This window comes from Danio rerio, chromosome 23 (assembly GCF_049306965.1).
Source record: "Danio rerio strain Tuebingen ecotype United States chromosome 23, GRCz12tu, whole genome shotgun sequence".
Lineage (NCBI taxonomy): Eukaryota > Metazoa > Chordata > Actinopteri > Cypriniformes > Danionidae > Danio > Danio rerio.
In genome coordinates this window covers 9,217,513-9,233,011 of record NC_133198.1, presented here as the reverse complement: position 1 = coordinate 9,233,011, position 15,499 = coordinate 9,217,513, and the positions used below count along the sequence as shown (strand labels likewise).

The window sequence follows — 15,499 nt, the reverse complement described above, 5'->3', positions numbered from 1 at the left end:
GCATTAAAGCGCTGAGAGAACATATGGCCTGATTCCATGCTTCCAGTGTTTCAACAGCACACAGGGATGAAAGACCAGGCTAGATTACTAGTGCTGGTGGTGCAGAAGTGTCGAAGCACTTTATTACAGGCTGAAGAGGAAGTGCTTCAGAGGAACGAGTGGGTGAAATGTCAGGTCAAATCAGTGGGCTTGTGTGGTGGAGGTGCTGCATGGGCCACAACACTATATGAACGAGGCTGTATCTGTCTTTGATCTGAGGTTTGGTAGCATTGCACCTAAATTAACATGAAATCGTGTTGTTTTGAATGATAAACGCATGACTGAAGATGTACGCTCTTATAAATAGTTTTTTTACATAATAATTTAATAAAATCAGAAAGTTCTAAAAAGATATATCATATCACTATTAGCAGGGCCGGAGTGGGACTCATTTTCAGCCCTGGAGTTTCAAGCCAGACCGGCCCACCTCAGTTCACGACTAATTCCAATTCAGTTACTAATGGCACTATCACGTCTTTTTCAAGAAAACTGCTGCTTTAGAAATTCAAATGGTCAACAGCCCTAACAGTATTTTATGTCTTAACAATAAAATCGAAAAAAAAAAAAAAGATTTTTCATGGGAGATTCGATCACAGGTCTGCTACATTGAAATGCAATGTGTTTACCACTGGACCACATTGGCGCTGTTACAGTGAGAGTAAAAAATAACTAATGACTTGCGACCCTTAGAACACAGCACTACTTTTTTTTTTTGATGGCTCAATCTTTTTCTCCTATTTTTAGATTTCTGATCAAGTTATGTCAGATTTATTAATATAGTGAATCATTTGATTTTCATTGAGCAGGTGTTTTATTCATTTTATTCGAATTCTTATATTCACTAAGGTGCCGCCGTTTAGGGTCAATAGTTGCATTACATCATCATCATTAACGTTAGTTAACCTGCAGGCTGCATTTTTCTCACGGGGCTGCGAGAAAATAAATAAAAAGAGCGGCACTACGGTAAAATAATGATTAAAAAGAGTAAAGCTATGGTCAAATAAATAAATAGAAGAAAAAAAGTGTGACTGCTGAGAGTGCAAGCAGCTAGGGACACCGGCCCTCGCGGCCAAAAAACAGACCGGCCCACCGGGAATTCTCCCGGTCCTCCCGATTAGCCAATCCGGGCCTGACTATTAGCATAGTAGAATGATTTCTGAATAATTATGTAAACCTGTTTTGGTTGGTAATTTAACTTTAAATTCAATATAATTTTCATTTATTCACTCATTTTTCTTCGGCTTAGTCTCTTATTTATCAGGGGTCACCACAGCACAATGAACCGCTAACATAATTTTAAAAGTCACATTAAGTTTAAAGGTGTAGCTCACCCAAAACTTAAACTTCTGTCCTCATTTACTCACTCTTGTCACGATTAGTTGAAAACCTTTAACTACTGACTTCTATAGTCTTTGTTGGAAGTCAGCTTTCTTCAAAATATCTTATTGTGTTTAATAGATTATAGAAAGTTATAAAGGTTTGAAACCATTTGACAGTGAGTATATAACGAGTACATTTTCTTTCTTGAGTGAACTATAATTAACATTTATTAATTAGGAGTTTCAGATACCTATATATTTTTAAAGCTTGTTATTTTGAACCCCTGATATACTACTTTTGAGTATTGAACTAACATACTATTTAGCATGTTATTGCATGTAAAACTGTCAATACACAAGTATTAAAACACACACAGCTGTCTGATTTTAGAGAAAAGTTATAGGATAACTGTGGTTGGATTTTGTCTGACAGCTGACATATATTATTATGTTCGAGAACTTTCCAAAAGTGAGTTTTGCGTAGTCTTTACAGGTCTTTTTAGAAAACAATTTTGTTAAGTTCCTCTAAAAAAATAATTGCAAGTATAGAATTTGCCCTCGTTCATATTATGGATGCCGCAATACTTGGTACAATATTGAACCGTATGGTACATTGAACAGTTTGGTTTAATATTAAACCATTAATAATATTATTAAAATATCGGACCGTACTACTTGATACTATATTTAACCATATGTGTATGAATTGTAAATAATAACCATTATAATATCGAACCGTATTGAATACTTGGTATAATATTAAACTATAACCGGTAATAATAACCTTTATAATAGCAAACCATATTGAATACTTGGTACAATAATTAACCATATTTGCATCAACCCTATATAATAACCATTATAATATCGAACCGCATTGAACACTTGTTATAATATTGAACCATTTGTGTATGAACCGTAAATAATATCTGTTATAATATCAAATTATATTGAATACTTGATATAATATTGAACCCTGTGTGTATGAACAGTAAATAAAAACTGCTATGATATTGAACCGTATTGAATATTTGGTATAATATTGAACCATATGTGTATGTACCGTAATTAATAACTGTTATAATATTAAACCGTATTGAATACTTGGTATAATATTACACCATATGTCTATGAACTGTTAATACCTGTTATAATATTAAACCGTATTGAATTCTTGGTACAATATTGAACCATATTTGTGTGAACCGTTAATAATAACCGTTATACTATTGAACCGTATTGAATACTTGGTAGTATATTTAACCATGTGTGTATAAACCATTAATAATAACAACCGTTATAATATCGAAAGGTATTGAATACTTGGAAAAATATTGAACCATAAGTGTATGAATCGTAAATAATACCATTATAATATTGAACCGTATTGAATACTTGGTACAATATTTAACCATATGTGTATGAAACGTTAATAATAACCTTTATAATATTGAACTGTATTAAATACTTGGTAAAACATTGAACCATATTTGCATGAACTGTTAATAATAACCGTTATAATATTGAACAGTATTAAATACTTGGTATAATATTGAACCATATGTGTTTTCGGCCTCCACGGTTCAATGCACATGTGAAAATTTGAATTTTTTTTTAAGGGTTGCATTCAATTGTATTTTGCATTTTCCCCTTTATTTTAATAACTCTCTGAACTGGCTCTGTGCATGTTAGAAAGCATGTCCATGTGCTGAAACACAGCTCCCTGCAAGTAATGGTACCATCAGTGAGCACTAATTCATTTATGTTTAACTAACAAACATCAATCACATAATGTTTACTAGCTCAATTACGTTAAAAGCATGTAATCCAAATAAATGAAAGTTTTAAATGCAATTATAATACATAAATCTTATTTGTTAAGCCTAAATATTTTTTGAAGTGTGGATATATATCATTTAAATAACATTACTTTTTTAAAAGCCTTCCAGCTGCAATAAAAAAAAATAAAAATAATATATAAAATAGATTAAATATTTTGATATATTTTACATCATATAAAATATATTATATTATATTTTTTAATATATTTTAGGCAAAAAATAAATAAATAAATTATATATATATATATATATATATATATATATATATATATATATATATATATATATATATACATATACATATATATATATATATATATATATATATATATATATATATATATATATATATATATATATATAAGATCTAGTAATACCTAAGATATCTAAGAAAGAACATTGGACGACTTCCTACAGCACCTCAGCTTTGAATTCTGATTAGGTCACGGATGCGATTGGCTTAAGAGTATGAGCCAAGCAAGGTCAGTCAGCAAACAACAGCACTTTCCTAATACAGATACACGCATTACTGTTCCAGTTAACTCAGATGTGAGGACTTCCTCTAAACAAAGAGAAGCAACAGTTTCTGCTAGGTGTGCAACATAGTCAGTTGATTTAAAAGATTTCAATACCATTTACTCTGCTGAGAACAGTGTTAAGATTCAAATTTAAATAAGAGTGTGAGAATGTGAGAGTGTATGGGTGTTTCCCAATACTGGGTTGAAGCTGGAACGGTTTCCGCTGTGTGAAGCTTATGCCAGAATAGTTGGCGCTTCATTCCTCTGTAGAGACCCCTGATAAATAAAGGACTAAGCCCAAGGAAAATCAATAATGGATGAAAACAGTGTAAAGGTGTCTATACCAACCTAAGCTCAGTTTTCAGTTTTTGGCTTGCTGTTTCAAACTACTTTAAGTAACCAATTCCTAACAAACTTAATTTTGCCTTCATTTTGTTTGAAATTATGTCTTAGTATTTCAAATGAGATTCACTTTAAGTGTATCAGGCCCTTTAGAGCAAGATGTATTATGCAATCCCATACTGTAAATGTGCAGATAAAAGTTCTGCAGGTGATTCAGTAACCCTTTCGATAATGACCAACACAATGAATTTACCAAACAAAAATAAAAACAATGTGTATTGGAAGACATTTGCTATTTTTTTAAACTAAAATGAGCTAAAACAACACAATTCTTGATTTTTTTGGGACACCTAAATTTGTAAAACTAGTAAGGTAGCTTAAATCCTTCATGTTGTGTGTCAAATCGATCGTGTGGAACCCAGCATTTTAACAGTGCAATCCACATTCAGAACGCTCTTCTAACATAACAAATAAATGAACACAAATTGAGAAAGCTCTCTTGCTTCTACTCTCTGTTCTCTGCATTCTTCCATCTATAGAAATAATCACAGCATGTCCAGTGCAAGAACGGTCATGTTTTTTTTGCCCTAATAATGGACCACATACCAGTACATTTACAATTGACAATATGGTCAGCTGCAAAAACAACCGTGTTCACGCTGATTCAATGCAAAATTTTCACTGTGTGAATTACTTAAATCCTTATAAATAGGGCAGCACTTATATGTGTGATCATTCGCAAAAATCACATCACAGAACATATGCAATGTTGAGTTTGTATTATAATTTAACATTTGCATGTGTTTTTAATATCTGTGATTGTACAATGATTTTCAGGTATATTGTACACGGCATTCAGGTATATGAAATTGTACCATTTGTGACCTTAACTACGATTAATTTTATTAAATTAATCTTATCATTCAGTTACTGTAATTGAATACTATACACTCAGGTAAACAATAAAACATTATTTCAATTGTATTTATTTCAATTGTATCTTTTTCTTAACTGTATTTATAAACTGTTATGCATGAAAATACTCACAACACACGCAAATACAGAAATGCAAATGGCACAGACCACAACAAAAATGTGAAAAAAGTTTGCCTATTAGATTTTTACATTATAAATTATTTCCAAATAGAGATATTAAGTAATCTGATGAAATTGTATTCATATCGCAATATATAAATCGCAAAAAAAAAAAAAAATATTGCAATATAAAAATGTTCCAATATCATGCAGTACTACTTGTAAGCATCTTCACCCAAAAACTATTTTTGCTGCTTCTTCAAACTACTTATTTAGAATTCTTGAGTTTGTTTTAGGACAACTTATTGTTTTATGTTCAATCCACTTAAATTTGCAAATACAATTAAGTTAACTTAATTGATTTGTGTTGGGACAACATGAAGGAATTGCATGGAACCCTATTTTCTTTTACAGTGTTCTTATTTATTCACTAAAAGTGACTAAAATCAAAGTGCCAAAGTATTAGCAAAGGAATCTTTCAAAATAGGGACAGAAAAAAGGTGCAGTACTGTAGGTGATTGTCTTCAAAAACATCAAGTCTCTTCACATTCCAATAGTAATGATTAAAGTAAATGATCTAAATATATTTACGTGTATTTTTATATACTGGGTGAGGCATAAGAATAAAAAATGTTCATCAAATTGGGCCGATAATTCCTAAATCTCTGATAAGTAGCCTAAACTTTCGGTCAACAAATGTAAATTTGTACATCTGCACAGCCCTGTTCACACAAATCCGCCTTTTGCGTATATGAGAGAGTGACATCGGTTTTAATGGCCTGTTTCCACAGAGTGGTACGGTACGGTTCGGTACGCTTTTATTGTCATTTCCACTGTCAAAAGACGTACCGAACCGAAAGGCGTAGCTAGGCACGCTGCTGAATGCTATTGGTTTACAGAAACGCCATTCGCTCGAGCAACAAGCCAGAAGAAAATCAAAAGGACCGCCATGTTTTATATTACACTGTAATAATATATACATATAATAACAAGCCATGATCAACCCGAGCGCAAACAAACCCTGTTGTCGTCTTGATGAACAGCCACAAAGCCAAGAAGAACTAAATCTGCTGTGCCCTGTTGTTGTATACACCCCACTACCATCCGGGTCATGGCACCAATGTAACCCGCCGGTCCTACCCCACCCAACCCGCTCCAAGCTGGTATCGAAACGGCAACCTTCCGCATGGTAGTCGGATGCTATACCAAGGAGGTTAAAGACCATAGCACCTTTAGAGGTCAAAGGAGTGAAGTTTACCTGCACAGCACCTACTAGCTGGCCTCCGCAACTATTCTGTCATGTTTTACACAGAGGATGCCCTTCCAGGCACAACCCTGAACTGGGAAACACCCATACACTCTCACTTTCACACACACACTCATACACTACGGCCACTTTAGTTCATCCAATTTACATATAGTGAATGTCTTTGAACTGTGGGGGAAACCGAAGCACCCAGAAGAAAACCACGCGAATATGAGGAGAACAAGCAGAATTGCAGGACTACACATAAAAATGCCAACTAGCCAAGCCGGGACTTGAACGCGGGACTTGAGGTGACAGTACTACCCACTGAGCCACCATGCCGCCTCCAAAATCAAAACATCCCTTACGAAAACTAATAAAAAATCTGTCAGCCATCAATTGCATTCCAGCTGTTTTAAGCAACACATAAACACCTAAAAGCCTCAAAGCATTCTGACGATTCATGCAAGCCCCTACTCGCTGGGCTCTTCAGAATTTCTCTTCTTATTTTTGAATGTCAAATGCATCTTTCACTGCATTCACTCTGCCTGATAAGAAGGTTATGAATACTTATTTAAATTGTCTACGCTCCACAAATATAATCTGCCCAGACAAGTTGCTCTAAAGCATGTAAAGGTCAATTTAAATGCATGTTGGGCGCATTTTCTGCTATTTTAAGAAGCCATAACATTTGAATCAAATGAGTTCAGCCTTGATTTATTCTACGGCTCATTCCCTGAGGCCTGCAGAGACCCTTTGAAGGGTTGAGAATATGACAGAGTGTCTTAAGCTTTAATCTCTGCAGGTACTGTGGCGTGCAGTGCTGGAAGAGCAACACCACCACAACCCGTACACGCAACACGGGCTGACCTCAAAGCTCCAACTGATAAAAGCAAAGTCAGTCTGGTTTGAATATACATGTAAAGCAACCACACCCTTTTTACAGTATAAAAAAGGGGGAAGAAGGTTGGGGGAGGTACAGTTTAAAAGAATAAAGACCTCCTGTTGCTCAATGGACTGAGGAGGAGATTAAGAGCTGAACATAAATGTCATTCTCTCACTGTGTATGATAAGTTTTTCACTTCCTCACGTGGAGACTGGAGAGATAAACCAAGCTTAAGTCGAAAACCTCACGCGCAAATGGCCTTTTTAAGGCAACATTTGTTTGGCTGTGAAGTCATCTGGATTCCAGAAAGGGGCTTGTTCAGTCTGTGGTCAATGTGTGTAGTGGTGAGAATGAAAACACAGTCTTTCTTGCATACTTTCGCATGTCTGGAGGAACATTTAAAAGTGAAGTAGATCAAATCTTGTCATTTCAGCTTCTGCAATCAGTAGCTCAGTCTCAGTTACATATATATTCAAAATGAAAACAGTCAGAGTAATGTTTAGAAAGAATTTTGGACACAAACTAAAAAAATGTCTGTTCCAAAACAGCTAACTAGAGTGTATGCAACCACAAATGGTTCATTCACTGTAAATAGAGGTGTATATTTATTTAGAGTACAAATAGATTACACTCTGATTGGACAGGTATGGTAAATAAACCACTCAGTATAGTCTGTGTAGACTAGGGCTGCACAACATATCATTTCAGTATCGATATTGCAATGTGTGCATTCGCAATAGTCACATCGCAGGATCTGCAGTATGGAGTCATAGTTGACCAGTTGACTTAGCAGTGATTCCACAATGTTACAAAAAATGCATGTGTTCTTAACAGGGCTGTGCTATTTGGCCTAAAATCTAAATATCATAAAACATTTTAACTTGATTACGATTAATTGATGATTATTTTTATCTATTTATTTCATGTTTTTGCCCTCATAGTTCACTCACAGGTTTAGTACAGTAAATATGCTCACATATTACGGGCCCTATCATACACCCGGCGCAGTGTGGCGCAAGGCGTGACGCAGTAGTCAGTAGTTTAAGCTTGGCGCAAGAGTCGTTTTGAGGCGTTGCGCTAGGCTGTTTAAATAGCAAATGCATTAGCGCTCATTTGTGCGCCCATAGGCGTGCTGGTCTAAAAAGGAAGGCGTTCTGAGGCGGACTGCTGGCGCGTTGCTATTTTAAGAATCTAAAATAGATTTTTCATTAGACCAAAACTAACCCGGTTTATACTCCGGCGCAGAGTTGCGCTTCGCTTCCGCACTGCTTAATACGCACAAGAGAGCAATAGGCAAATATCTTTACATATGAAAAAATTTAAATATTAAGGATATATATAGAATATAATAATAATAGATATAGAATATAAATATAAAGGATTAAAATAATACAAAACATATTATTTTCTAGCCTACATAAATATGAAAAACCACTGCTTTTTGAGCACATTTTGCTATTATTATTCATTTATTCGTTTGTTGGAAATTATAACTGAATTTAGAAATAGTTTTGAAACGAATATTTGCGCTTAACAAACAAAAGTATTTATTTATAGACTAATTGATGTCTGTGCGTAAAGGTTTCCCTATCCAAGAGTGAAAGTGAAAGTGATCCATTATCTCTCATTCTCACGCAGTAGATGCTCTGTTTAACAGTTTTCTGTAAAAAAAACTGTCAACTGTTTGCTTGTGAAATGCTCATTTTTTCCACTTAGACTTACTTTGCGTCCTGTAAATAGCGAATGCGCTCTTGGCGCGACGCAGCTGACTCTTAAAGGGAATGGGAGATGAGACTGTAATTGGTTTATTCTTAAAACACACCTATAACTCATTAAGAAAATAAACTCAACCCTTTTAGACCATGCGCCGAAGCGCAAGGCAGATTTCCCGTCCTTAAATTAGCAAAAACGCGTCCTGACACGCCCTGAAAGCGTTTGCGCCCTGCGTTTTGCGCATGGACAGTCAAAATAGAGCCCTACAAGTGAGAGATTTCTGAATAAAGGCAGCATTACTTGATTATCTGTGATCATTTATTGAACATCAACGCAGAACAACTAAAATTAAAACACACATTGCTTAAAATGCGTCTCTCATTGCCGCCCACCCTCATCACCGCTACCAAACCAACCAGTCACAAAGCTTGTGCTACATTTTTTTCAGAGGTGTGCGGGTATGTGAAGGCTGTGCCAGACTTTATGCGTGTGCTTGGCAGAATTATAATATCAGAATAATATAATAAGTATAAATCATAATATAATACGTATAAATTAGCCTTAACAGAACAGAGTCATGTGACTCCGGTAGTGAAAGTAATTGAAAAAAATTGACCTGGAAAAATTTGATCGACTATTGGTTCTGAATGTCGATTTTGATTACTTTTCGGTTAATCGCCCAACCCTAGTTCTTAAGGTCCACGTAAACATTTTAAGCCAGTTTAAAGCATTCACGTGCAATAGATTATAACGTTTACGACTAATTGATTAATTAACAAAGATTAATTGTACTTATTTCTATACGATGGAGACTATCATGTTATTTTTTTATTTGATTATTCAACGTGTGTACCTGAAAACTAATAGACTGCACTGTTTATATAAAACATAAAGTACTGTTTATTTTATTGTTATCTTTGCTCTACTGTATTTATCAATGTTTGTTATTGGTGTATTGCAGTTTATGCAAATGCTCTTCAAAAACATCCCAATTACTCCAAAAGTATGATTTGTTTTTCCCCAAATACAGCCATTCAAGTCATCTGAGTGAATGAAATTATAATCCCTTACATTTATATAGTGTTTTTCTGGACACTCAAAGCGCTTTACACATTTGGGGGAATCTTCTTATCCACCACCAGTGTGCAGCATCCACCTGGATGACGTAACGGCAGCCATATTACAACAGACCGCACACCACACACCAGCTGATTGGTGGAGAGGAGACAGAGTGATGAAGCCAATAATGATATGGGGATGGTTAGGAGGACATGATGGACAAAAACCAGTGGGCAAAATTGGCCTGGACCCCTACTCTTTTTCGAAGGTCATCCTGGGATTTTTTATGACCAGAGAGTCAGGATCTCAGTTTAACGTCTTATCCAAAAGACAGCACTCACTAAGCAGTATAGCGTCCCCTTTACTATACTGGGGCGTTGGGACCCACACAATCGGCAGGTATAGCACTCCCTGCTGGAATCACTAACACCACTTCCGGCGACCATGTGAGAGTTGCAGAGAGATTGCTGCCGGCATATACTCAATACCGCAATGTGTATTGCAGAAAAATGATATATTGCAATGTCATTTTTTCAATATTGTGCAGCCATAGTGTTGACATTATGTATACATCTTGCATTTAGAGTGTACATTGCTCTCTGTAATTAGCTTTTGAAGTTTCTGGTGGATAAAAAAAATTGTGATGATGAGGTTGTGTCATCTATAATTGTAAACATTTCCAAGCACCCATATGGTATCATTATCATGACTGACTCTACAGTGTCTCTCAAACTAAATGTGGTGATTGAGAGTAATGATTAACATCTTACATTATTTATCCAAGTTAAGGAAGTGACATGTTCAATTATACTGCACCAGACAATAAATAAACATTAATTGTATTTTTTTTTCCTATGTATTACTCTGTTCTTGCATAACACGATGGTAAAACGTGACTACATATTATGATTTCAAAATATCTTTGTCACAAGAATGAGAGATGCAAAGTAAGCAGGGTTAAAAAAGGAAGTATAATAAAGCAAACAAGTTGAGCACAGGAGATAAGAGACCTGATTACGATCACATTCTGATGTTAAAGGCCGAGAGTGGAATTCAAACATGTCTACAGGCAATTTACACAGTAAATACACAGTGGAGTTGATGTAATGTTGCGTAAAATCCATATTCAAATATACCTGCTCTGACCCAACTCAAGCCCAGTTCTTTCTAAAAGTTTGCAACAATTTAATATATATATATATATATATATATATATATATATATATATATATATATATATATATATATATATATATATATATATATATATATATTTAAATATAAGATTGTATAAGAGCTTATGTTGGATTTCTAAATTAATAATAAATCAGTTATAACAAGTTAAGTATTAGGCAGAGGACGATAACTGTATTTTAGGTATTTTCTGTTATACCTGTCCTACGGTGTGTAAGATTTTTTTTAACACTTTTTTGCTTTGATTTTTTAAAACAACAGGATTTCCTGCAGAAAAGATATCCAAAAATGCTGTTTTAAAATGGTAAAGAAATCAGTGTTTTTTTACAACAAATAAAGACAGCAGAAATCAATGATTAATTTGAATAATTTCGCCTGACATGTTTACTGCTCCAAAATATTATGAATTTTTCTCAAAATAAAACAAATTGTGTTCAAATGGGAAAAAGTTTTTGTTTTTTACCCAGACATTTTAATAATATATTTTAGAGCAGTAATTACAATACCGTGAAACCGTGATATTGTTATCCATGGTTATCATACCATCAGAGTCTTATACCAGCCCATGCCTATTAAGTATTAAAGTCTGGATAATTCCTGATAGATAGTTTTTTAGGCAAATTATGCTACTATACCATTGCTGGACCATTTTCAAAATGAATTATTATTATTAATTTGTGTTTTGCTAAACAAAAATACCACAGATCATCAGAACATTCCAGAGATGTAAGTATGAATGTTTTTAACGTTTCTGTTTTTTTTTTTTACTTAAATGTTTTAAATTTACAGTGGATGCTGCAAAGAACATACTATTATTGTGTTATATGTTGTTTTAATGATATAATGTAAAATTCTCCACTTAATAAGTAAAATAATTACAACATAAAAATAACATATATTGTATTTTATTTTTATTTTATGTGCTTTTTCTATATTCTTCTCTCCCCCTACTGTAGTTCTAGGTGGTCCTGGTATTTGTTTGTTTTAAATAAAATTAATCAATAAATAAATAACAAATTAACAAAATGTTACTTTAGCTGATAACATTGTTACTTTGAAACCTAGTGGACACTTAGAAGTTGTTGTTGTTAACCACCAGAATGTATTAAGCTCCGCTATATTAAACTGCATTTAAAGTGAAACATGAAGCTGTGAGAACCTACCGCGGTCGGGAGTCCAGCGAGGAGCCGCAGCTCTGCACCGACAGCAGCGTTGGAGACTTCCGCGGTCCGAGCGGAGTGGGCTGCAGACTGCACGGGGACAGCAGGTTACTCTGAGAGGAGAACGAGCCTCTCGTCCTCTCCAAGAACATCTCGGAGCTCCCCGCGTTACTGAACCCAGAGTCAGACGGCAGCACCAGGATGGGCGGGACACCGAGCAGCCCGAGTCTGGGCACAGGGAGGCTGGAGAAGGTCCCGTCGCTACTTGCCGCAGCGGACAGTTCGTTGACAGCCGTGGCGATATCAGCGCACTGAAACTCGGCATCACTGGGGGCCGTTGCAATGACATTATTCCGCACAGGCCGTCCGTCCAGTGATATATTGGTGAGAAATAAAAGCGCAGCCTGTCTCCTTCGCGAATCTTTATTTTTCCGCAGATGCTCTCTGTGCAGTTTGCCAGTGCATGGATTCAGTGTGCTCTGCGTACTGCACGCAGCAGCCGCCATTCTCAAGTAAAAGCGACGGTTGATGCTCAGCTTTGTTTCTATCGCGGCGCGACTTACCCGGACACGCCTTCTCCTATGCGATTGGCTCAGAGTGCAGAATTTTAGTAAATAGATCGCGCGTGCGTCGATTTTATTGGCTGATGGGTGATTAAGGGTTTTAAATAAAGCGTCAGGCGCGCTCTCTGATGGAGAGAGAGAAACAGAGAGAGGAATTTATGCAGTTTTGTTATTATAAATTATTTATATTCCGTACAATCTAAAGAATAGGTATGTATCAAACAATAATCTATCTATATATGCCACAATCTGGACAAAAAAGTGTTATTTTAAGATCAGTAGTCAGCCTAGTGAAGGATAGTTCTTTTTTTTCTCCAAAAGTGTACCTTTTGCAGTTATTCACCTCATTTTCTATTTAATTGTTAGGTTTAAATACTACATTTAGTGACATTTTAAGCACATTTTGTGCTGGATTAGCTTGCCAGATGGTCATCATAAGCACACTTTTTGATGTACTAAAATTATTTCCTAAAGAATTAGAATAAAGAAACATAAAAAATACATTACATTTTTTTTAAAAATACAAATTTATTACACCATATATCATTAGGAAAAAATAGGAATCTGTTAAAGTTTCTAAATGAAAAACTGTAGCCTATTGTGTTTTATTAGGCAAATAACAAACTGGCCTGTAAATTTAACTTTCTTTAGTCAGAATTTGGCCATTTGAATATTGAAAAATTAAAAATAAATATAAATGATTAATAAATGATAAATATATGATAAATATGTGATTTTTAGATGATAACAACAATAGCCTAATTAGTTAAATCATTAGTCTAATTAAAATTCACTTTAATATGGTCCACTTTTGGAGCTTCACGCTTTTTTATTGCAGCAGATTCTTCTCAGTCTTAAAGCCTTTCATGGGTTATTTTCACAATTTATTATGGCTTAGCAGTCAAAATATGACAAGCGAGCTCATGTATGGGACAAATTTGTCAGTGTGGGATGGGTCTTTCGAACCACCCGAACCACCCTGGCTACGGGCTTGGATTTAGAAATATATTATAACATTTTACTTTAAGATTATAACATTCATAATACTCCAAGATAAATGTAACATTTAACCAATTGAGAATGTTGGTAAAACCAGAAACTAACGTTCATAAAACATCCTGGAAATCAAAAATTCCTAGCTGGGTCAATGTTTACATTTTTCACAATTTAATTCCTGTTTAATTTCAGTTTGTAGACAGCGACAGCTTATAATCAAACCTATCAAACACTTCCAAGTTGTCTAAGCAATTTCTTTTATGTGAAGCATTTAGCACATTTTTTTGGCTGTAAAATCAAAAAGGAATGAACATGTATGTGCTCCCTAGATCATCTCATTCATTTTATAACACACACAACCAATACAATATTCAAGACAATGCTTCACAATTCAGTTATGTCAGTATGTCAAGCAAAGAAAATTAATTATTTCAGACTATAGGCTCACATAGCCAGACCAGAAAGTCTTAAACATTTAGCTACTTTACAACATACATTTTATCACAGCAGTGTAACTCAATTGTCTTATTTGTCATTTTGAAGTTTCCAAATCAGCCCTTCAAAAATGCCTCAGTTGTCCTGTCTTAACACAAGGACCAGAACAATTGTTCACAGTTGTCCCCCAATAGCTTGAGTAAGATTATTTGGGTGTGAAGAGAGGTTTAACTTTAAATCTAAACCCTGTCTGGCTCTGTTCTTCTGCCCGGTCTCATTACATAACAAACATTTAGCCTGACAGATGTATGTGCCATTTTGATAACCCCCAATGCCGGGCTCAGTGCCCATCAGCCATCTGTGGTTGGCGCAGATAAGAGGGCATTGAGGGGAAGGGCATTAGACTGCGGCAAGGTGGCAGTCACCGGAAAGAATGCCAAGGCTGAGTACAGTATATCACGACTGGTTGGCCCCACAGAAAGCAGCGATATACTCCTGCAGATTATATGTGCATTGGCTGGGAAAAAAAAGAAACATTTCATCATCATCACTGTCGTCATCATCTGATCATCTTACTCGTATCCTCATATTTTCCACACATTTCCTGACTGACCTTTTCTCTAAATGTTAGGTAATTTTTCAAGTTCTTTCTGGTACTTCCTCACTGGAGCTCTATTCGTGATCAATAACCAAACCTGCATGCAAATAGTTTGCAAATTTACTAATGCAAATGGGATGCAAAATAACCCTTTTTTATCAACACACTCTGTGGCAAATAAAGTGCACATATCCAACTTTTTCACACGTGTCTGCTGCATTTCAAAGAGCTTTCAGCATGGGCAACTCCCAATCAAAAGAACTGAAACAAATAATTTTAAATAATAAGCTTTGTTACAAATAATCCATATACATGGTGAGCTTTTTTTTTTTAAATACCCATTAGCTTGATGTTATGCTTGGAGTTGGTAATGTCATAATCATATCTGTGAGCAAAGCTCTTTTGAATTCACAGATTTAGTCCAGATTTTCTCTTTGAATAGTACAGCAATGTGAACCCAGGCTCATTCTGAAAACGTACCTCTATATACATTTTTGGATGCAACCAATACAACCCAGAAGCTATGTTTTTTTGCAGTTTTCGTTTTCTCGGATC

General features: G+C 35.1%; 1 protein-coding gene across 2 annotated transcripts in view; it reads right to left on the bottom strand.

Moving 5' to 3' along the window:
• The window catches only part of cables2b (Cdk5 and Abl enzyme substrate 2b), a 52,215-nt gene extending 39,349 nt beyond the window's left edge, over window positions 1-12,866 (bottom strand). For both annotated transcript variants that reach the window (XM_001920838.8, XM_073939836.1), the window contains exon 1: window positions 12,356-12,866. In XM_001920838.8, the coding sequence (XP_001920873.3) occupies window positions 12,356-12,858 (503 nt within the window). In that variant the 5' untranslated portion in view covers window positions 12,859-12,866. The remainder of the gene's footprint in view (window positions 1-12,355) is intronic.
• Window positions 12,867-15,499: the final 2,633 nt, after the last annotated feature.